The 25,265-nt window shown below is 39.8% G+C and overlaps 1 protein-coding gene across 18 annotated transcripts in view; it reads right to left on the bottom strand.

The window, feature by feature from the left end:
• Window positions 1-21,808, bottom strand: part of cast (calpastatin) — a 39,792-nt gene extending 17,984 nt beyond the window's left edge. For 7 of the 18 annotated variants that reach the window (XM_084705848.1, XM_084705856.1, XM_084705855.1 and 4 more), the window contains exons 1-3: window positions 14,719-14,847; window positions 5,522-5,572; window positions 678-746 (exon numbers count right to left, since the gene is read on the bottom strand). In XM_084705848.1, the coding sequence (XP_084561974.1) occupies window positions 678-746; window positions 5,522-5,572; window positions 14,719-14,793 (195 nt within the window). In that variant the 5' untranslated portion in view covers window positions 14,794-14,847. Of the gene's footprint in view, window positions 1-677; window positions 747-5,521; window positions 5,573-14,718; window positions 14,848-20,135; window positions 20,205-20,991; window positions 21,037-21,722 lie in introns of those variants that run through there. The other 11 variants (XM_084705853.1, XM_084705861.1, XM_084705864.1 and 8 more) reach the window with 6 other exon arrangements.
• Window positions 21,809-25,265: the final 3,457 nt, after the last annotated feature.

The raw sequence follows: 25,265 nt of genomic DNA, 5'->3' as shown, positions 1-25,265 counted from the left end.
TGATTACATTTGCTAAATATTTGTTATCTGACTTGAGAACCAATTAACTAACATTAACACCATTTTCAAGAAGTGAAAGGAAGTGAATATGTTACATGTTTTCTTCATCATGATGACAATTTGGTATATCAATAAAACACTAAAAAAAATATTATGCAATTATTTAAATTCTGAACTTGAACACATCAAACATCAAAGGACAGAAATTACACAAACTATGGCCAACTATTCCAACTATTGTTCCAGACTTACAATGATTTTGAAAAAAAAACACATCCTTTAAAGTTGGGTGTAAACTATCATTGCCTTGAGTGGGAGGAAGCAGAGATGCAACTTAAGGATCCCAACCAACTATTTACACTTCTACAAGGTGTCATGGTAATAGAACTAAGCACCAATCAACAAAAACAGGAAGTAAATTAGCAATTCAAAACACTTTAAAGAAGAGGGTCAGAGGTTAACTAGACTGGATGCAAGAATGGACCTTGGAACTTTGTTGAATAAAAACGTGGACAGGATCAAGTAGGAAGAAAATAAAGGAATGCACAAATAAAAGAAGGGTGGGATGGAAACTGGACAGATTAAGATGTGATTAAGAGAGCTCGAGAACAATACAAAGGATGGGAAATACAAGTACTGAGAAAGGAGGGGCAGCTGTGTGAAGGAGTTTACCATACCTCAAACTGAGCTGGTTTCATGGAGGAGACCTGTGACGCCGGGGCTGGTGGGGCATGTTTGGGTTGCGACTAGAGGGTACCAGAGAGATGGAGAGAAAAAGAGATCAAGTTCAGTCAAGACAATCACGTTAGTAATTGGTTATTGAGCATTTATTGATACCATGACATGGAAATAGGTTGGACTTTGGCAGAGTGGATGATCTAAGGAAAGCGCTCTCTGCCTCCTCAATGTGGCACATACAAACATGACATGAGGCAGGGAGCAATAGAGATATAATCTCCCTGATGGATAGAACATACAGACAGCATGGGGAGAAGGGGATGGTGGAGGGCGGCAGCAGCACTGATCATACAACAACCGGGGGTGAATGTTTGTGTATCGGGGGGGCCTTTTAATGCCGTCTTATCGGACATGGCCCAATGGGCTTGTGCTTGCTAACACAGTTGTGGTAACAGTGTTTCCCCTACTATTATTTTAGTGGGGCCCACGCCCCCCCAACGGCACCCCCCGCCTCCTCCCTGGAAGGTCAAGTTATTTATTTGTTTTATTTTTATATATATAGCGCCAGATCACAAAAATAAGTCATTTAAGGTTACCTGCCATATAAAGGTCTATAGCTTCTCTTTTATTAAACAAACTAAGTGGCCTTATGTTATTTATGTTATTCATCTTATTTACACGACGGCATGTCATTTCTGTCCCTACATCAGTGATTCCCAAAGTGGGGGTCGCGACCAGCGAAGGGGGGTTGCGAGATTATGTCCAGAAATCAAGGAACATTTTAAAACAATTAGAAATAGTGGTAACACTTTAGATGAGCTCACCAAATTCAAAATGTATTAACCAATTTGTTACCTGTTAGTTAACGGTTTGTTCACCATGAGTTATTTATTGTTTATACAAAATGTATCATTAGTAAAGCATTTGTTCACACTGTTAGGGTTCGGGTTTAGGGCTAGGGTTTAAGTTTAGGGTTTAAGTTTTGGTTAGGGTTTAGCTTTATTAATGCTTTACTAATGATGCTAATGATACTAATAAGTAACAAATTGGTTAATAAATTATGAAGTTGTTGGTGGCCATGATGTTGTGGCCTTCCTACCCATGGGGTTCGGGAACAGTTTGATTTTCCAGCTACTGCAGCTATCTCTGTTACAGTAGTGGTGAAAGAATTGGCTAAGGAAAACACGAGCAATTGGTTATGGCAGATCAGAGTGGCTCTGGGCAGATCCAATAGTTTTAAACTTCAACAGAGTACCCGCCTACAAGGAAGTCAACGCTTGTCAATGGAGCAAGGCCAGACTCTGTACGAATGAATTGTACGAGAGTCTGGTTAGGACCAGGCTAGGGGTAAATTGTGCCATTGATTATTGAAGTAAAACAGTATAGTTTCACGTCAGAAACTGTGATGCTATATAAAAGCTAGACAAATTCAATACAAAATTACTCATTTAAGGTTACTTTAAGTTATTTTACAACATCAAAGGCCGATTTTCTACAAGCCACATGAGCACATAAAAGACTTTATTGGCAAGTCCAGTTTTTTATATCCCGGCCTTATTTCTTTTCCATCTATCTTTTTCTTTGTGTATCGTTTTAATGACATCCTGCATATGTTCATCTGCCTCGCCAAGTGACGTATGGACTTCCTCTTCTCTACCTCTTCCACTGCTTTGTCCATGTCCTCTAGAGGAGTGGAAGCCCTGCCTGTTTTCCTCTTATAACTCCGTGGCATGATTTCTATTTTCTGTCTAAAATTAAGAATGTCACATAGTTTTAGTGATAAAATGTAAGAATACAATGTAAAATTACAATAAATCAATATGTTTAAAATATTCAAGTGGCACAACTCACCCCAATCCCACATTTTTGGAAAAAATGCATCATCCAGCAGTTTTGAGCTAAAATCATGCTAGCTATATAGACTCATTGTGTAGCTTACCAAAGCACTAAAACATGTGTGAAATGTTTTCAAACTTGTCTTTAACTGTTCAGACACAACAATAAAAAAAACCTTGATCATAGAAAATTTACTTTGGAAGGCAAAGGCAAATTGAACTTAAATGTGCTTATCTCTCATGCAATGAGGCTCTCTTCGAAAACTCTTCAAAAAAGTCATTTATTCTATGGTTCCCTTGAAACTTTATGGCACATCTTCCCCGCTGGCACAAATCACCCCACTCTCCCCTATACGAGGTTTGGTTCTGGTGGGCCGGTCTGAATCAAAGTCTAAGGCCTATTTTTACTCCCACATATACGTGGGACTCAACTCACACATTTTGCAAAACAAAACTGGGAAAAACAACTAGCATCTCAGCTTCCAACCATCACTAAGCACGAGGTACCCATAAATGCTAAGCTTCTCTATTGAAAAGATACCAGCGTTTGCAGTATTTCACTATCACCAGCCATAAAGACAGCAGTCCATATGTATTGCCAAATGACTGAAACACAGGACACTGATAGATACATTACATTACATTTAGTCATTTAGCAGACGCTCTTATCCAGAGCGACTTACAGGAAGTACAGGGACATTTCCCCGAGGCAAGTAGGGTGAAGTGCCTTGCCCAAGGACACAACGTCATCGGCACGGCCGGAAATCGAACTGGCAACCTTCCAATTACTAGCCCAACTCCCTAACCGCTCAGCCATCTGACCCCCGATGAAAAAATAATTGACAAAGCCCAAAATACAGAAAGAATCAAGGAGGAATTTCTTGAAACCAGGCCATGTTCAAAATGGCCTTAGGGTGGAAGTGGGGCGGGGCAAATGAGCGGGCTGAAAGTGCCACTAAAAAAAGATGGGTCATGCTGCTCCTGCTTCTTCTGTGTAAATACTGATCGCTGCTAGGCAACTAAACACATACTGTCGCCAAACAAAATGAAGAAAGAGAAGGGAAACCGGTATGGTACAGAGTATGCTTAATTTTACTGGACTCATCTTGATATAAAAACAATCCTATGTGGTTTAGCTTGTTAAGAATGTAAAGAAAGAACACATAACGAGAGAACACAAAGAAAGAACAGAGAGAGAGAGAGAGAGAAAGTAAAAGTAATGTATTAAAGAAGTGACCATTATACAGTGAACCACACACGGTGCATATTTTGGATGTTTGTTCTATTACACAAATAAAAGTTCTTGCTGCTGACAAAATCCAGTTGTTGTCTAGATAATTTAAGTCTGGAAATCCTTAGCGGTTGTGTGAAAGGGAAATCTCGAATATATTGATCCGCAAAGTTGTGTATCACTGTTCTTTTTACTTCATCAACAATCTGTCTTGATCTGACTAAGAAGCCCATTCACATATTATTAATATATTGAAATATATCTGAATAAAACTTAAACCACCAGATAGGGGTGTATTAATACGCAAAAATGTTACAATATGCATCGTACAGTAGTGGCATTTAAGAATGGAAATTATATTTATAATATGATGTCCATTTGTCCTGTTGGTTGAGCTACCAACCCGCAACCTACTCTGCACCTGCGTCACGCATTCATTCACTGCATTCACAGAAATTGCTGAATGAACTAAGTTGTATAAATAACAAAGAAAGTTATTTAAATGTTGTAGGTTTTAGAAAAAAAATCAGTAGATCAGAATTTCAGTTTTATTTTAAAATGTTGTAAAAAATATTGTGATACATATGATATCGTGAACCCAGTATCATGGCATGTATATAATCTTGATCATAGTATTCTATAAAATGTGCACTCTGTACCAAGAGTAAAGGAACCAATACTACTTTCACAGAAAACATAAAGAACAATAATCCCCATTAGCTATGCTCAGTCCACTTAACTCCTCACACACACTAAGTTCCCTAACAATGTCCAAAGGGGTCCTATCCAACCCTTCATCACAAAGGCTATTCATCTTCAGTAATCACCTTGTAATGTGGTCTATTGCATGAGTGCGCACAACACTAAATGTCTGTACAATCACACTCAAAAGCATGTTAATTATATTCCTAGTACGTCTTTAGCACATCAAAGCACAAGAAGCAACAACACAGATAAACAAAGACGTTCATCCCCAAAGTGTGGTCTCAGAGCTAACATGCGTGGTGTCCACGCCAAGTAAAAAAAGAACACACTCCGTCCCTAACAGGTTGAGCAAGCACCCAAGTTGAATCACCCAGCCCATTATTTAAAACAGCCAACTAAACAGTCAATGGCATACAGTCCATTAAAAAAACATTCAATACCATCCTTGAAAATTTAAGGTGGGTCCCAAGGGCAGCAAGCATGATGTCATGTAATGACAACGTATTTCCATTGACTCAAGAATATAGTGACTCTTTGTCAATAGAGGTTGTCAGAATAGAATCAAAGAGGATTATGTCAGCCATGTGGTTATCAAACAAATCCTTTGCTACAGTACTTCTGTTCCTTTTATAATAAGCAAGTCATTAACATTAATGATGAAAACTAAGATGTACATCTGCGGTTACAGAGAAATGTAACACAACAGGTCAAGCTGTCACTATTTAATGGGTCATCAATGTTGTTCGCTAAACTTTTGAGATTTCCAAAACACACACCCCAGAAATGGCTCCAACACCATGCAACCAATGAGGTTTCTCTATTAAACTGACCCTTATCAGGAAACTCACACACACACACACACCTTTGTGTTGAGAGTCTATCTGTAAAGAATGCTATTACTGTCTCCTAACCTGTCTCTCAAATTTAATTGCAATGTACCAGCATTCCAGAAGCAAGTCTTAGTTACCAAGTAGGTAAGAGGCTAAACCAAGATGCTACCAACCATGACTGGTCCATGGTTGCAGTCAACAAACTCAAAGTAGACTACTTATTTTGCACTTGCAGTTTGTACCTGGCTGAATTGAGGTCTTGGACGAGGAAGAGGGCGGTAGTTACCGCTGGTCTGTTTTACAGGAAGGAAAGAATATTTGTTGCAGGATATCATTTCAAACATACTAGATATGAACAAGATGCATGGCTACACAAGCACACAAAAAAACAGATAAAAAAAATCACACACAGGCTACTTCACAATGTATGCACGTGCACGTAAATAAATTAAAATATCCATTAGGCCTACTGCGTGATGAGGGATTAAGAAAATACTTTTCATCGAATCATTACTGAATCGGGAAAACGTATTTTGATGCGAGCAGCTCTAACCTCCAACTAACTATTGGTCCCGCTAACCGATAATAATAATCCAGTTCTTAGATTGTAAACCAGTGACAGCATATTCATGCACCAGTAGAATTGTTTAAAAAGTTTAGCCGTGAACAGTGGCACAGCTCTTGATTATTGTGTTCATCATTCAGAGGGAACAGCACCCAACTGACATAAGTGGACGAAACAAAACATCGTTAACAATGTAGTTAGTGGCGTATTATGACTAACAATCACTCCACCAGATACGAACATTTTCTAACTTGTCTTTTAATTGAATTTACATGTCAATTACGTGGATTTGCACGTGGGCCTACACTGACTTTGTATGCTAACTAAAGCAAATTAGTTCTCCATCATTAGAACTCAGCAAATCATTGAACGTTTGTGCAGACACCACAACTGCGCCGCATTGACGCAAATGATAGAAAATAATTTAAAAGAAAACTGGGCTATTTGGCCATGTAAGCAAAAGCTACACTAACTGCAGCAGACACAGCGGCTCATGAAAACACACAGATACTCACATGGTCAAGGGCATGCGCACTTACACGTACACAAAATAGTGTAAAGAATGAACACGCGCTGGGACGCACACACAGGGCACACACACACACACACAACTAGACCAAAATGACCGCAACTAGACCAAAATGACCGCGCCTACGCAAGTTGTCAATAAACCTAGACTTAGGTTGCCATCCACAGTGTCAACCAGTGAAGAATAGGATTCAGGGCTTAACAGTCCCAGCTGATTTACTTCCCACTATGCTTATCGGGTTGACATTGTTTCCGGGAAATCCGTATGTAAATGTAGGCATCCACCGGTATCTACGACTAAAACGTGGCACTCCAAAGCTTGTCATGGCAAGAGAGCATAACTACTAGTCCTACCGCACTTTTTCAAACATTTACTTCAAGCTAACAATTGTGGTTTGATATTGTGGTTATTTGTAGCCAAAGGTTTAAACTCCTCTAAGACATTCTTATCAAATAGGTGTCTAAAAACCTCTAAGCTCATCTGAAACTATGCCAGGATGCAGCATTTTACAGGCCCTACAGCTGATAAAACCTGCCTGGCAAACTGCTGTCCCCTATATAGCATACGTCATTTCTAAAAAGCATGTTTGTCATTTGGGAATACAATTATTTTATTTAAGATTAAGTAGGAGCTTAGTCAACAAAAGAAGCTGTTTTGACGTTTCTGAGCAGGCAAGCAGAAGCTGACTAATACTGAGCCCCACCCCACCAACTATGAACAGACGATTTGAAATGGGTGGATAAATGCTATAGACTATAGAGTGCTGCATTTTTTTTATAGTTTGAGTGTGAATTAGGGATGACGGTTAAAAAAAAATATGGAGCTTGTTGGAGCCATAGTGTGAAATGACTAACGGCGCTACCTTTAGTTACAATGTTAAAGAGTTAACCAAATGTGGTATGACATAATGACTGAATAGGTTGTCATTACATGAAAAAAGGAACAGTAGTTCTTGGACCGTACATCTAGCACTATCTATTTTGGAATGTAACACCAAAATAGATAAAAACAAGGTGTTTGCTTGTAGCTAGCTGGAAAGCTAATGCTAGTAGTTTTGTCTATAATAATAAACAACAGCACACAGCTTGGAATAGTTGGACAACATGCAACATAACTAGAAATAGACGTGTAAAATTATTGGCTGCATAGTTGATAGATGACTTTCACAAGTAACATGCAAAACATAGAGTATGTGTGCTTCCAATTTGAATGTGGCTGGAACTAGGATAACTTGCTACAGTACCCTTTCTGAGTTGCTGTATCATCACAGTACAGCAACATTCAGATGACATCACAAATGTTCATTCCTAGACCCCACAGGGTAGCCCCTATTCATGTGTTAACAATCCCAAATAGCATGTAGAGTAAACCTCCTTGACGTTAAGTTTGACAAGTTTTAAGAGACTTGGCGTGTTCATAAGGAAAACAGTGCAGATATCAGCTGACTGACCTATACTGTTGGTCTCAACTGAAAACACAGCACAGCTAATCTGGAGGTCTGCATATGCAAGATAAATCTTAGTAAATACCACAGTCCTTTCTGTCAACTGTTATTTCAGATCTAGTCAGACTGGCACAGTTGCCAATGGAGAGGAAAACTTAAAACGCAGACACAAATTACACACACTCGTACATTCGGAAGCTGTATCAATGTACATACCATCAGTTTGTTTCTGCTTGTCCTTTTTATGATAGTATATTCCAAGATGACCTAAAGCAAGATTACCTTAGATTCTCTCTGTAGGAGCGCTGAAGTCTATATGTCTCACACACACTCATACAGTTGCACACGTTCATACACAAATAAAAACACACACACACACCCTGCTCCTCCCACTGGAAGTAACTCAACAAAGCAGTACTGCTCTAGCTCCTCCCTTTCCTCCACTGCGCAATGAAGCAGCCAGGACACAATTGGCCGGAAAAAGGCTCTGTGACCGCCTCCTTCTTATTGCTAGCCAAGAAAAATCAACAAGACCAGTCAGTTTCCATGTGTGAAGGAAACTTTAGGCTGAGCCTTAGAGAATACATGGGGGCAGGGAGAAATTGTGATGCTAGAACACTAGCATAGGACAAAGGGAGCGTGGTTGTAGACTTTCTATGGAACGTGCCGGACAGTCGGCCAAATCAAAAGATTTGATTGATTGATTTGTCTGGGGAGGTTTACAAACACAGGGCTGGGCAGAAGCTGATCTTCTTCTGCAGGCCTGTTTGGCAGGGCTAGGGTGTGTCTGGGAGACTCACTGCTTAGGAATGTGGGCCGCAAAGCAACTCACTGAGACAACAGTGCAAGGAAAGAAGGAGAGAGAGATTTATGCAGACGGTATTAAAGAGAAAGCTTTATTCAGTCCCTAGCCCAAACCACACCCTTTATAGAAAGAAGGAGAGTGATGAGAGAGGGAGGGCGGTAGTAGGAGAGAGAGCAAAGCGAAATAGATAGTTAACCGAGGGAGCAATGAGAGAGATAGGAAATGAAAGAGACTAAAACAGAGCAATTCTGCATCTGGAAACACAAGCTATGGCATGTTGTTTCTCTCCACCAAAATAGTTTTCAAAGCAGAAAAATAAGTAGCAAAATGTAGCTTGATAAATCTAATTGAGGAGGTTACTGAAGTTTGGAACGATAAGAAAAGATTTGGTATACCTGTCTACATGACACAAGGCTTCAATAAACAGATTAAACAAATAGAGATTACAATCTTATTTAAAATGGTTTCATGCCTAGACAACATTCAAACTGGATTGTCTCAGATGATGTTTTCACAATATAAAAATATAGTATTTCTCTGAGATTAAAGAGAAATAATTTCATCCTAGAAAAAGAAAATGTGCACCCCCTACTGTCGAAAATCTGTGTGGCATTTTAAGAAAGTTGTTGGAATGTCCAAATGAGCATTCTTGTGAACCTGGGTCAATTACCATTGGCAAATTAGTTCCAGTGTAATTAAAACTCATTGATGAGTGGCAAATGGTAATCCATACTTTTCCAGTTCAAGTCATTAAATCTAATTTAAACATGTATTACCTTCTAATCTAATTTAATTTGAGAATACCATTTTCAGATCTTTAGAATCGGAGTACACCACAAAGGTAAGACTGCTGATTAACTACATTTCACATTGACATGCTGCTTCATCATGGGTGTAATCACACTGGGAAAACTTGTTTTGGGTGGTACGTTTTGCACTGAAACATTTAAAACCATGAGAGAGTACATTAGCAAAACTCGCAAAGCAAAAGAATATTCTGAAAAAGAGAATACCGGTGAGAAACAATGAGAGACGAGGTGAGACATGGTCGGTATCTTTGCCTGGTAGCTCACATGCTTCACTTTCTGACGACTGGATAACACAGTAAAAGAACACACAGATAAAATAATGCTCCCTTAAATGAATTATAAAAAAAGAACTGTTAATCTGGAAATTCTTTGACATTCGCCAAACATGAACTAAGCTTTGTTAACGGTGCATGTAATGGTTGTCCACTACTGTGGGAGAGTTAGTTGTCCACTAAAGTGGGAGGGTTATAAAATCATATTAATGGACTTGTGGAATGTGACCCTCAAATTGTCTCTGGGCAGAATAATCCAGAATGGTTCCTGTATTTCTCCAACCAAAATCGCATTCATCAAAAATATCCTAAAAAGGCAAACCACAGAAACCAATGGTTTCTTCACATTTGCTATTTGGTAGCTCTTATCTCTCCTGACAACATCGATCTAAACCAGAGCCAGGGCTGAGCCGTGCCCCACCCATCCCAGGGGAACCGACAAATCCAATGTCTGGCCTAGAGGTTGGAACAAACCAGTCCTGGTGGGATGGTTTTGATAAGAAGTGGCATTTCTGAGGTTTCATGAGGCAAGCTTAAATTATTGTACATCTAAAGATGAACTTTAATGCGGCAATATCTTATTGAGTGTCTTTAAAACAATAAACCATATTGTACTCTGGACAACTCGATAAAGTCATAATGTCAATGTTCATAGCCTTTGTCTGACAGCAAATGATTATGCAAGGGGTTCTGATTCAGGTGTGGTTGAGAATAGTAAGTCCGAAGAGTAGTTTTATAAGACCTGCCATATATATATATATATATATATATATATATATATATATATATATATATGCCAGAATCACCTGCCATTTTAATCGAAACATAATTGTTATATCATGTTGGTTGACAATGGATTAACATACTATGGTTTTTGTAAGCAAAGAGAGAAGTTACTTCCGTACACTGCTGTAGGGTCAGCAACCCCCTAATCCCCAAAATCCCACACTCTACTATATGTAGAAGTACCAAGGACAGTGAAACTAACAGAGCTTTGGATAACTTGACAGGAAGGGCAAGAACTCCAGTGCACATGGTCCTTTTGTGGCCGTAATGAAGTAGTCCAATTTCGAATTGAAACTACCAATCCCTCTCTAAACAAACTGAAGAAAACACATTGTGTGTGGGAGTATATTTCAATTAGGATTTTTTTTTTATATACAGAGATAAAAATACAGAGTGTGTGTGTGTGTGTGTGTGTGTGGGGGGGGGGGGGGTGCTTGTCTGAACATGTGTGCCTCATGACAAACTTATTGAAATTAATTTGAAATGAATTGGTCAAGAAGAAGAACAGACTCTGCCTGGCACTAGAAGGCTGAGCTCTTCCAAACAATGGAAACAAGTTGCCACCAGATAAATATTGGTACAAGAATCATGGCATGTACAAGGGGTTTGAAGCATTGTAAATAATAACTAGCTGCCTGCCTTAATGACCACCGTAAATACACACGCAGTCATGAGGTCATATAGGCCTTGCTTTGAAGAACAAGAATGCACATGCACACACACATACACATTTACTGTACTAATTCTGTGTCACTCAGTCTCTCCAAAATACACCGTGTGTGCACCCAATCCCTCACGCTTTCTCTCATTGACCCCCTCATCCGCCCTCTCTTTTCACCTGTATGGCCATTTCCCTTTTTTCTCTCTCTCTTCTCACTTCTTTATCCTGCCCTCAGTTTCTTTCTCCATCACTTCTCCAATCCTCTCTGACTTACTTTCCACTCTCTTTATCCACCCCTTCTCACTCACTTTCCAAACATTTCACCCCCCACACACACACATGCACACACACCAACACACGCGCCTCACTCTCTTTCTGCTAACTGTGGATATCCTTTACTTAGCTAAGTGCTCTGCATCGTCCAAACTGCTATATTTAGCACTGTACATTGTAGGTAGTTTGTTTGCCCTTGCTTCCTGTCTCACACGCAAAGTCCAGACCTTTTGACCAAAATCTAATCGTATCCAAACGTTTTGGGCATTCACATTTCCAAGGCCTTTTACCAACAAAAAAAGCTTGTATAGCCAGATTGGGAAGTAATCGTTAAGTACATAAGTGAAATACCTCTTGCCAGCACTTGGAGGATATTTGACAACATTTAGCAAACATAGTTGGATTGTAGTTTTCATCCCCTGGTAATACTAGGCCTGGGTCGTTTTTTTTTGTTTTGTGGAGCTCTGGTTCATGTCATTGCCTATTTCTCCAGGAGTCCAAGAAGTCTTAGCAATTTTGACACTATCTGGACAGTCAACTGTGCCGATGCCATTATCCAAACTGTGTGCTGTGTTCAACGCCCTGCTAGTGAGAACACATTCTCAGGTGAAACCTGGAGGCCTGGCAAACTCCCAACAGTGCTTTTATATAACTACTTGTGATGAGAATGTGTTGTGATTAGTATGTTGGAATGGCATTACCTGGAAGAGCAGAGCCAAATTGACAGTTGAGGCAGAAATCTAACAACTGAACACTTTTTACCCGTCTCGCAAACACATGCAATGACGCATGGATACACAATTGCTGTTTTATGTTGACATAGAAATAATAAGTAGATAGAGTGGAATATTTCTGTGCTGTGCAAAAGCTCACGCAAACACTCAAAGTGATTCTCAAAAGAAATGTGTCCTACACTGTAAATAATATATTTCCATACACTCATTGAAAATCATATAGATACGAATGGAAATATAATTATACCTGATTATATGCTCTCTGTCTTTGACCTTCAATGCACAAACACACACACATTTTCACACAAGCATTGCCTCAGGTTATTATCACTCTTTCCCACACATGAGAAAGCGTTATGCCCAACCCAACTTCCTGTCAATGCACGTGATCAATAGCAGTGCACGGCCTTTCTAAAACAAACATTACCACATTCTGCATTGTCAACACAGAATGGGTAGAGTGCTGCAGGAATCCCTGCAGAAACCTTAATAAAAGCTTAGCTTCATATATGTAGGCTTGAAACTTATTTCTTCCAAATATTTGTAATCTCAGATGGACTAGAGGGAAAAGCAAGTTTGTTTATTTCCTGTTGCTCTGTGTCTAAAGTCTGCGTTACAGCCTCTTTTTAATATCCAGCTCACCTTCCATGCTTACATCTGGTTCAAATATGTGCATGTTTTGAACATGGAGTTCCATACTTGATGCACTACATGTGATGTATTGAGAAATACAAAATATATCTCATGACTAAAAGATTTCATCACAGTTTACCAAAACAAGTCTCAAATGTCACACCTCACACGTATACATCCAGCTCCACTGACAATGCAGTATAAAGTCCTCCCAGCACCTCTTCCTATCTCTCTGATGAAGCCATGGGTGTTATAGTCTTTAGGGGCAGAATAGGCTAAGTAGGGGTGAAAGAATTCGTCCACACTGTCAAGTTATTACCTTCAATAAACACATGCCTCAAGATAATATTCCATGTTTGAGTGAGTGCTGCTGCTGTCTCTCCTGTCCTATCAACATTCACAGTGCAGGAAGCGTAGGAAACTGGCCCAAAACAGATATACTACTGGAGTCTCCCTCACAGCGCGTCTCAGATATCAATTCTTCGGAGACACAGGGTCATAAGGTCAAAAGCCTGCATACAGACACAGAGACAGACACATGTAAACCTAATAATAACTTTACCACTATCACTGTCCAGAAGTTTATCAATGGTCTCAGTTGTCTATGACCAAAGCACACATACAATAGCCTACAAATCCTCAAAAACTCATGCAAAGTGTATGTGTTCATTTCAGTTCCTTTGCATGTGTTTTTTAGGATTTGTAAGCTACTTGACTTGTCATACAGTGTTCATCCTTTTGAAATGGATCCTTATATCAAACCCAAACAAATCTCAGGCATGTATACACGAGTATTCCACAATCTCTTCTATTGAAGTCTGGGTGCTCAAATGCACTCGCTATGACATGTATCCTGTAAACAAACACACACTCTGATATACTTACACAAGTAGCCTAGCTTCAAGCCCCACTCAAACAATGAACAAATCAACCTTTGTCCTTGTGATGGTTTGTTTTGTAGGCTGGGACATGCCCTTCCCCCACCCCTCATACTAAAGAGCTGTATTCTGAGACTTTCGGAAGTATTCACACCTCATGATGGGGTTTGTATGTATGCTGACCAGTTAGAGTCAACATTTGGTCTGGTTCGTTGTTTATCACAAGATTCTCGTAGATGCATGGGATATAATAGTAAATGTGACCATTCTTTTCTCTCTTTGTCTCCCACTGGCTCTTCTTTGTGGCCTTAAGTTTGTCTTTCTTGCTCATTTCCAATCATTATGGTTGATTGTTATCATTGTTCATTGTTTTTAGTAATTATTAGTTTTACTCTGAAATGTTGGCCTTGTTTCGGCCTGATTTCATTCATTTGCAATGTTATCTGGGTCATATTTACAATTCACATGACCACATTTTGACTAAACTTCACTCTGATAATTCTTCCTCTAATTTAACCTATATCTAGTTTATAATACCGGATGTTAAAGTAATGTAAATTGAAGCCAGAAAATCACAACATTTTGCATCAATAATATATTTTAGCAGACCAAGGGATGTAGTTTTGGTGACACAGCTAATATAAAAACCCTAACATAAAGTGTCTTCACTCTCATAATGCAGACTTTTATGCAACTACCCAGACACTGACATCTAAATCTAAAACATTCCAACACTCCTCCTCCCTTTCCAGAAAAAGAGAGATAGAGTTAGAAAGAGAGAGAGAGACAGAGGTCTGACTTGGATTAACGCCAAGAGAACTTTTCCTCCGGACATGCCTTCCCGTATAAGCCCTTACCAAACACAAAATGTATACACGCATTAAACGTCTCGCTAAACAAACTTGCACACATTGCACTCGCAGACCCTTTTTCATGACCACTTAAACCGTCGCATATCAATGCAATGGAACAAACACAAATGCAAAAACTGTCCATAAAACGGCACAAGAACCAAGTCACACGTACACACACACACGGTTCCAGCCTCACCTGCTGTTCCACGGACACATCCTGAAGGCCCTGGTTGTCCCGAGGAGCTCGGATCCAGCTGAAAAACTGGCCCATGTTTGCCGTCTGTCTGAGCGTGTGACTTGTCTCTGACTCTGCCTAACCTCGCAGCTGCAGCATGCACGGGAAGGGAAGGGGAGGGTACAAGGGAAAAGGGGGTGTGGCAAAGAGCAGGGGGTTGGGGTAAGGGTGGGGGTTGGGGTAAGAGGAGGGGAGGTGGTAAGGGGAGGGGAATGAGAGGGGGAGGGGGGGTATAGCCATATGTAGAGTTTGGGCTATAAAAGGAACACTTCTGACGTTGAAAACAGAGTGAAGTGACCCCAGCCTGATGAAGGGGCACAAGCAGCTACTTCTCAGAGAAGCAGACAAGGCAGTGACTGACATAGGGGCTGCACAAACACACAAAAACACACACACGTGTATCCTTATAGTCACAGTTAACTACAAGAACACACACATACAGCAGAAGTACACAACCACTGACTATATAATAAGGGTGTAGATCTTTTTTTTTAACACACTTTCACTTACAAGACAAAAAAAATACCTGGACAAGGCTGTCTGCCAATTAACGACTATAAAACCAGTAGGCCCACACCCTCAATAACACGAGTATCTTCCTTCCACACAGAGCAGTCACAGATAAGTTGTGCACTCTACGAAGCTAATTGCCCAAAGGAATAGGGTAGGGCCCAAAACTAATGTTTTAAATGACATCTATCTCAGCTATTTCCCAAGTGAGGCCAAGTTCAACTTGGACTCTGGACAGTGAGATCATTGCCACTGATGGCTAATGCTAACAGGCTAACGCTTGAACAAGAAGCTAATGGTAAGGCCTTGGTCATCCATTGTTCAGGTTGTATAAAGGTTATGACAAATGCTACTGTGAGGACTGGGTGTTGTCTCAAGTTTTCATTTGACTCATGGTTTTGTTTGAGCAATTACTGTGATATATTTGACGCATGTAGTCATGACTTGACTTGACTTCAATTTTTGTGTTGCATTTTTGTAAATTTTACTCCATGTAAACTCCTCTGACTCTTCTTTCTCCTCTCTATATCAAGGGTCAGTTCAACCCAACATAATGAAAATATCTACTATATTGAATTACCTTTCTATCCGTTATAAGATTGATATATTGTATCTATACTATGCTTAGTAGGCCTACATCACTTTTACATTTAGTCAGTTAGTAGACGCTCTTATCCAGAGCAACTTACAGTAAGTACAGGGATATTCTCCTGAGGCAAGTAGGGTGAAGTGCCTTGCCCAAGGACACAACTTCATTTTGCACAGCCGGGAATCGAACCAACAACCTTCTGAATAATAGCCCGACTCCCTAACTGTTCAGCCATCTGACCTCCCATGCACTGATCGTGCATACAGTTAGTGTTGGAGGTGGAATCAACTCCCCAGCTCCATCAGAGACACAGACTGTCTCTCCACCTTCAAGAGAAAGCTCAAGACGCACTTGTTTTCCGGGAGTACAACGGTACTTAGGAATGGTTTGCTGAACCCAATGCTAGTTTCGTCAAGGATCACAATGACTCTTGCTTAGAGACTTGTTGCTCCTGTTGGTTAGTGGTAACTGATTTAAACTGTTGTATTTGCTGCAAAATATTATATTTTTGTTAATCTTATTATAATTATTATTTTATTTTTTACTGTTGCCCGCTTTTCTACAGGTACACTAGCAATTAGCGATTCATGTTGTTTAACTTGCTTAACTACATGCTCTTATGGTTCTTCCCTTTGGCACTTATTTTTTGGGGTTGTTCACAATGTGTGCTTCTTGTTTTGGCTACCTGCAATGCTTTGAGGCTATCTTGTTGTTATCTATCAGTGACCTATGCACTTTGTAAAGCTCTCTCTTGGAAGTCGCTTTGGATAAAAGCGTCTGCTAAATGTATAAATGTAAATGTAGTGTTGGAAAAGGGCTTATGCTAATAATGGGTCAAAACTAAAAGCTGCTGGTGTTAAAAAAAACAAACAAAAATAAGGCAACACTTTACATTAGGTTACATTTAGTACAATGTAACTACATAGCAATACTTATGGTAACAACCTTGTAGTTACATACAAACAGCTATGTAGTTACACTTTATTATGGTTTAGTGAAACTTAGCATGGTGAGAGGTTGAGCTTTTCAGGGGTAAGTGGATGTTTTTGAGAGTACAAAGTAGAATTTCTCCAGTAACTGTCATATGTTTGTGAAACTTCCACAAATCCATGATGTTCCCAAGAGCAGGGTTTGGGTGGCCATTGGGAGTTGACAATATAGTCCATCCAGTGAGTGTCAAGCAACCATGGATTCTTAAATTGGCTTTGGGCCAGACATCAATGTTTCTGCAGGAAGGTGCTGCAAAAATGTTATTGCGTGAGGGTATATTGATAAATGTTTAAAAAGAATGGCATTGCATTGCATGAATTGTTTAGTTGTTGGTAGTGCATAAAGACAAAGCAGAGTTTGATATCATTATGCTTTCTGAAGTAGCTGTTTGTAATTAAGACAACATTTAAATGACTCTTCCCTACAAACGATGACTAACACCACTTCCATCTTCAGATATCAACATTGTTGATACCCAATATGTAGAGCTATTTTAGCCCAAAAAATATTGGAGCCTAATTCCATAACACCACTGCCATTACGCGATAGTCCTCCACGCAAGACAGAAATGTGACAAGATCCCATGACTGAGATTGTGAAAGAAGAATGTACCTGCCATATGACACCAAACGAAGCTGGACATATCCTTGGTGCACTTGTTCTGAGAAGGAATATTTATACATATTGTGTGCTATGGTAAATATGATAGGAGAAAGATGAATGTACTTAATATGATATCTGTGTCCATTACAAATACTTTTAAGTTTTCATGTTGTTATGAGTACCTCAAGCTGTATAGTTAGTATAGCCTAGTATGCAGATATGGATACAGGAGATGGTTAGATGGATGGTTATAGTTATAAAGGCTGTTGAAGTCCATTTAAAAGCTTGCCATGTTTTATTTTGAACCCCAAACTGATTATGTTCAGGACTTTGGCCAGTAAAAGCTTAGATCTTGAAAAAGGTCATCCCTTACAGTAGGGGGCAGTAGAATAGGAAGTAGGTAGGTAGGTAGCTGTAGCATAAAGTTGTGGTCCATCCCTATAAAATATAGATTGCAACTACCTTGTCTACCTACCCTACATACAAAACACACATGCAGGCACCCATATGGATATAACACACATGCTGACAGAAACACTAAAGTACACACACGCAGAGTGTACATGTTTCACACACACACCCACACACGCATTCCAAACATATCATCCCCACCCATCATTGAGCACACCTTTGCAGGTCTTCTGTTCCATTACCTTGCCCAGCCTGTAAAACCACCTAATGCATCATGGGGAAACACCCTGTCACCTCTGACCTTTGTTAAAACCCCACATAGCACTAAGTTGAACATACTTTTCAATCTACCCATGAAAGGCATGCAACCGACAGTAGATTGTCAATATGATAACCCAGCAGGTTTGCAATGACTACTTGACTGCTTTTGAACACAGGATACACCGAAACTCAGCTTGTGGAAGTCTGTTGGGCATCACTAGTCTTGTAGATCACATCAGAACATAACTGAAAATGTATGAATTTGGCTGTACAGTACATATCGACGTCTCATGTGCTTGTGTGGGTGTGCACTCACAAGTTTGTGTAAAAGTATAAGTCTGATAATATTAGTGGTAACATGGGATCCTATGCTTAGGGTCACCATATCTACCTTCTGTCAACACTCTGGTGAGGGGCAAAAGCATTGGCACTGATCTTTTGGCTGTGAGTGTATGTAACAAGAATCCTTTATGAAGTGGTGCTCATAGCTAAATTTAGACAAACGTCTACATTCATCACTGTCCCTGGTTCTGTCGTGAGACCGGGAGGCACTGCCAATTGCTACCTCATACATTTCCACTGTAGATATACAAAGGCTTGACATGCACATTATTGTTTAAAGGCCACATTTTCAAGTTGTTTTCTTATTAAACAATTGTTTCTCACATGTGTGACATTGGAAGAAGACATTTGTATAGCTTCCAAACAAAATTGCTACTCTTGCATGAAAAGTAGCAAAGGAACGATGGAGGCAGGAATCTACAACAAATAAATGTTTCATACCTATTGTTCTCCCAAGGGGGATTTAGCACAGAAGATGACAGACATAATATGCAACAAACACTTTATCCACAATATAAAATGTTGTAAGTTACACCAGTAGTTAGATTGAGTACCAGTAAGCTTCCCTAAAGTGGATCAAAGAGGTGGATTATCCAGTTGATCCAAAGACAGCATATGGAGTCTTTAAACTGATCCAAATAACTGCTGCTGATTCTTCTCTGTTCTCCACTAGATGGCGACAAATTATAAAAGTGAACATGTTACTGAAAGGAATTGTATACTGTCCCATACATTTAATGGGACAAAAACATTGACCTGGAAATGTATATAGGAAATATTACTATGGTACTAAACATGATTGCAATCACATTGTGGGTTTGAATCCCAGTCCTTCACCAAGAAACATAAGTTCCATCCTGCAATGCTGCGCAGTGTGTGCATGATATTATAGGTTCAAGTCCCACAGCCCCTGCAGATTCAATGCGCTGTTGGTGAATCACTTTGGGGCAAAGTATCTGTTAAAGGAATTCACTATAAAAATTTAAGTAAAATTAGTCAATCTTGTCTTTATTCTGATCGTATAAGTAGCAGCGTGTTCTGTCACTTCTGATTGTTTGTTTTTTTATTTCACTTTTTGCTCACAGGTGTGGAACCTTAACTAGCAGTGACCACACTGCTAGCAATTCTCCGGCAGCTCAGCCACATCTTTAAATAAATTACATTTCAACATTGTCTTGTTCAACTCAGCCAGCCATTAGAAAAACTGACATCAAAAACGTTCTAACCCTTTATACACATGTACACACTGGGACATGTTTGGTTTTTTAATGATCTGTAACTTAATTTGGCTACAGATAAAAATCTACAATTTAAGTACCTTTATATCTTAATCTAAGTACCTCTATAGAAAATCCCTCACATTTACCTAGCTCAAAGATATTTAAGGGTTTAGTCTTTCATCTTATGTGAGTGCATGACAATCTAAATCATGTCAAATAGATGCTTTATCCCCATGCAAATTGGTGTTGGTGTTTTTATCTTATGAAAGCTCCTTCAAATGACACCCATGAATGTAGTCCACACATGGTTGCTGTTGAGCAGTACTACCATGTACCACATACCCCCACCTTTGTAACATTTAGTCAGAAATAATTTGACCGGTGGGGTAGACACTAATTGAGCCCAATGAATGAATTGGATCACTACTTTAGATGGTTATACAATGTGTTACCATAGCCGCTGCTGAAGTAGGATGAGTTGTAGGTCCGCCTTCTTGCTGATCTCCAACAGAGGTTTTCTGCTGGCACACAGACACTCATATGAACATGGACACATACACACAACTGTATACAGAATATATACACACACTCACTCAGAGTGAGAGAGAAAGATTATTAAAAAATAACGCTAAAAACCATTTCAACTTGTCCATTTATTATAGTTTTTACATTTGTTTTCTGTTCCATCCTTAATAAATATATTCAACGTGCTATTCAGTGCAATTTTACAGGAATATGTAAGGTGTGCTGATATGGTCATCTTGGGAGTTAATAGCAGGTTAGTCTTTCTTGTATAGTGGGCAACAAATATGTAGAGTTCAGCAGTGACTACATAATTGTTACAGTGACAACATTTGAATATATATCTTCCCAAATGAGTTTCAGTGGGCGCGGACCGATTTGACGGATAGGCAATGAAAAAACTTTACAGTACTAAATAGGTAGGCTATGTGCAGTAATCATATCTTCTTAGTAAGCAAACAGTGTAACACGCCCTGTTAAATAGTTTTTATGGCTGGCAAGAAATGTGGCCAAACCCTTTTAAGGCATTTAACATAATTCATTCATTTGGAAACAATAGGTTCCATGTGTGTTTTGCTGTGTTTAACTTGGATAGATGTCAACTTTCTGAAAACAGTTGTTGTCGTGGAATGTTTGTTTGAATTCAAACGGTGATCCTACTCTGTAGCCTAATCTCTAATTCTTCCGAGAATTAACAACTTTACGAAAAAAGACTGGCTATCAACATATAGCCGGAGGGATCAAAACAGTGCAAAAATTAAAGTGTCTTGGAGACATAATACTCACGAGGCTCATCCAATATGCAGCGTACGCCATAGGGGACAAGGAGCTCTCAAGACGAAACGAATCTAATACCTGTTCGTCAGAAGTCTACTTTTGGCAAGTGTCTCCTAGTCTACAATACTCTCCAAAATATCTCACGCGTTCCGTCGAAGTGCCACTCCCGGGAAGTTCGAACAATGTAGTCTGATTACCTTATACTCTAACTGTGTTTTAACTATCAAGGCTATCTCATTTGCATTATAGAACTTTTTATTGTGTTATTAGCTATGCTAGGTTTAGAGCCATCCGCATAGCCCTAGAACAATCGAGTAAGCAGTAGGGTAATAAGCAAGGCTCGAGGAAGACCACAAAACGTGTTTTAGGGCTGGATGGAGACATTGCGCAACAGATGCGTAAGGAAATAGTTCATCAGAATGCGCTTATCTGTCTCGAGTTCAGACAGCAATGTAAGCACCTTTTGTCAAATTCAAGCGGCCTGTTTAAGCATGTTGCGATAATTATTACGGTTTATTACGTCATGCAGTACGTTTTTTCTTTACAAAACTTGTATGGGCGCAGTATTTTGGACATCCCTGCATCGGTTGTAGCGCTTGGTCTGGCGCACCATGGTCAATGTTTAGACCCCAACCTTTCAAATCGCTTGTTGATTATATACCCTTGCGGGTCGATTATTGTAAACACGGTACGCTTTTTGTAAAAAATGTGCCGTCTGCATTGCAAAAGAGGTAGCCTACCTCATGTCCTGCCTTTTTTCGATGGCCATGAGTTCTTTTTTTGTGAGGCATCTCGGCGGAGCAGTAAGGTTTTTCCAACTGTGTGCAGGCCTGGCGCTTGGAAATGGAAAGCAAATGCGTATATTCTGCCCCTCATCGCGCATGATGTTGCCCCTCCCGCTAAGAGCACATTCCTATGGTATTGAGATTGAGGTCGAGCATTCATCAACAATAATTTGGTTTTAACTTGTCACACCTACAAACCTCAGAAATGTGTCTAATCGCGTTTTGCTGGTGCTACATGTGTACAGGAGTACATGCGTACTACATGCATGTTTGTACGTTTGCATTTGTGCTTATGCAAAATACGTTGGCTATTTGTTTTTCATAGGGTTGAGACCTCATTGTTTTTTTTTATGTCAAATTGAGCCTTTCCTTCCTTCTATTGAATTTGCAGAATAATCCAAAATAACGGCCCAGTGTGTAATACACAAACGCATGTATCGTTTGTGTGGGCATGGAAATGCCAAACCACAGTCCTTTGATATCCATTATACTGACATTGTTACATGGGAATGTAACTGATCTTACAAACACTCGCATTATTAGTATCAAAAAGGTCCTATCTAGATCGTATATATATGTGAAATGTGCTGTAATGTTCACGTATTTCTCTTCTGAATTTTACAATTCCAAATCCGTCTGATAGACTTAATAAACAGCGGTCGCTCAGTCTGGAGAGGGCACACCCCAAAATTAGAGAATGAGTCACCACACGCAGTGTTTTTGTCTTGCATGACTAACATCATGCTCCTTAGAGGCACCTAACGGTCAGTACCGGACATAGCAGTCTATTTCACAGACTGCAGCTAAAATATAGTTCTCCTCTGCAATATATTTAGATGGAAATATACATTTTTAGCTACATCCATTGGTGGTTAACTAGCTGCTTGTATTAGACCACTTATAGTTTGTTGAAGACCTCACCTCTTTGTCAGTAAGGCTAGACATATACTTTTGCCACAAACTGTTCCATCTGTATGTCTAAAGAGGCTCTTTACAGAATAGACACTCAACATATACTTGACACCAATCCAACACAATTATTTATTTGGTGGGTAAGTTGTATCTGTTAAAGCCTAAACTGTTCTACTGCATGCAATGAGCACTATCTATCAATCTGAACCAAATAAATATACATTTTCTTAGCATCCAGGTTTCCTCTTCTTTCATTGTACCGTTACAATGCCACAAAGCCCTTGTTGAATGCAATGGATAACTTCAACAAGGAGCAATTAAACAATTCTGTCCAGGAGGTTGCGCCATTGTGTTATTTATTCAAGCTTTTCTAAGGACACTGGTTTTAGTGGAGTCATGTGGTAGGTTGTGGGTACTGCTGTGGGTACTGCAGTGAAATATAGTTTTTTTCCATGTTGCATATAGTGAAAACGACCCATTATGTTCATGTCGGTTGGAAAGGAACTCACAGTTTTGCTGAACTGAAAACGACAACATTCTGATAAATGACATTTAACCAGGTAAAATCCATGAATGGAAAAATAAAATCCAAATGTATGTTGTGATTTGATTGTCATCAATCTTGACTGTTGCAACAGCTTTTTTTAAAAAGATGGACCAAGACCCTTCCCCCTGTGCCACCTTCACACGTGTCCTTCTGGGGACTATGACGACTGAGTGAGATGTGCGTCACCAGCCCGAGTGGTGTGTATGTGAACATTACTGAGAGTGACCCTGAGATCAAGTCGTTTGTGGGTGTATGCGTGTGTGTGTATTTGTGTGCATGCGTACTAGGGGACAAATTACACGTTTTTTTTGCACCACAGAATGTGGCAAATGGACATTGTGTGGAAGGCGAGGCTTTTCAGACCACTTGAATTAAGATTGTGCTCTCCTGCCAACACGTCGCACCTTCCACAACACCGACCTCTAATAACCCTATCATAGTTTGATACCACTTGACTGTTTATACAAGGCTCTGTGTCGCTGGTTGAGGTTGAATTGAGAGATGCTTAGAACATGGCTTTGGCCATAGAGCACCTTTGTGTTGCTAAATGTTATCTGTGTCACAAATGAGCGATGCACAAAGGCAGGAAATTAGTCCTTCCTGATATGGTGTCCTGCGATCAAGTGGGAGAATTGGCTGTAGCTGCCTGCAAGGTTCTGAGTTGGTCTGCTGCAAGAAACCTCTTTTTTGCTCATTCTGACATTTTCTTAGTGTGAAGACCAAATAATTTGAACATGGGACAATTTACTTTTGGGAAGAGAGATTGTCACCTGTTACTTTACATTTTGTGAAGTTTTGGCTTTTGGCTGCACTTGGTTGATGTAAATACATTTATATTAGGCTTATTTGAACAATTCACAAGTAATTTAACACCTAAAGTCATACATTTGTATTTCTTCTCTACCCCCACTCCCTCCCTCAACTGCATTTATGTTTCACTTAACCTCTTTTCTTTGCCCTTTTTGTCCATTTTCTGTTTCTCTGCTTGCCTCTATCTTCTCCCCACTCTTTGTTTTCGTAAAGGCCAGGGGCAATGTGCTCTGATTGTGGGTTCACAGATATTGGGGATCAGAGACATTTGGGGTGGGGAGGTTTGCTTTACTTTCCTTAGCAATGGCAATGGGAATGGCTTTCACAATAAAAGCTGAAGGTCAGCTTTATCTCCAGAAGCTCTCCTAGTCTCAATACTGATAGCAGCCTGTCTCCATTGATTGCAATGGCTGTGGCAGCACAATCAGACTGCTCATGTGAGCGTTATTTATTGAGAACAATGTAGGAGATTCAAAGGAACAAAGATTCAATAAACATATAACATAAATGTTTGGCATTTGGCATGTACATTGCATATTTGACATTTGCCAAGTTTGACAGACACAGGTGGTTCCTTGCTTGTCATTACTGCCATCATGGCCATTTTGTCTTTCAATGTTCACTGGTTGAATGTTCAACAAAACAAAAAGTCTGGTATGCTTGTTGGGGTTTATGAAGGGGGTCAAAACGTGTTTCAAGCAGCCTGCAGAGTTCACTGATGTATCAAGACCATGAGATGGAACAAGCAATTTAGAGTAGAGATCCACCACCAGCCAACTCGAGACTGTTGCAGAATCATTAGTCGACATGGAATGGCATCCCCTTGAACACTTCTGACACTTTGCAGAGTTCAGGTCACAACAAATGGATGCTGTTCTCATGACAAAGGTGGGTGCAACTCTATACAACTCCCCCAAAAAATAAGACTGTTCTGAGGGTAAAGGGGGTTGCAACTCAATAATAGGAAGGTGTTCTTAATTATTTGTACACACAGTACATACCCACAGACAGAATGATGGAAAAGCTGAGAGATATACAGTATAAACTCATTGTATGACTGACAGGTATGGCCTCCTCTAACTCGTAGCAGAGAGTGTTTCTGAGGAAAAGATGCAATCCATCCAGAAAGCGGATGAGAAATTCATGCTTCACCACTCCCTCACCTTTATGGGTGTTGTAAACAGTTGGTGTGGGTGTTCTTGAAGATTTACTCGCCCATTTGAGTGTAC

This window comes from Hypomesus nipponensis, chromosome 9 (assembly GCF_054491055.1).
Source record: "Hypomesus nipponensis isolate SF chromosome 9, ASM5449105v1, whole genome shotgun sequence".
NCBI classification, from domain to species: domain Eukaryota; kingdom Metazoa; phylum Chordata; class Actinopteri; order Osmeriformes; family Osmeridae; genus Hypomesus; species Hypomesus nipponensis.
Note: the sequence above shows the minus strand (reverse complement) of the source record. Positions and strands in the feature narration are given on the sequence as shown.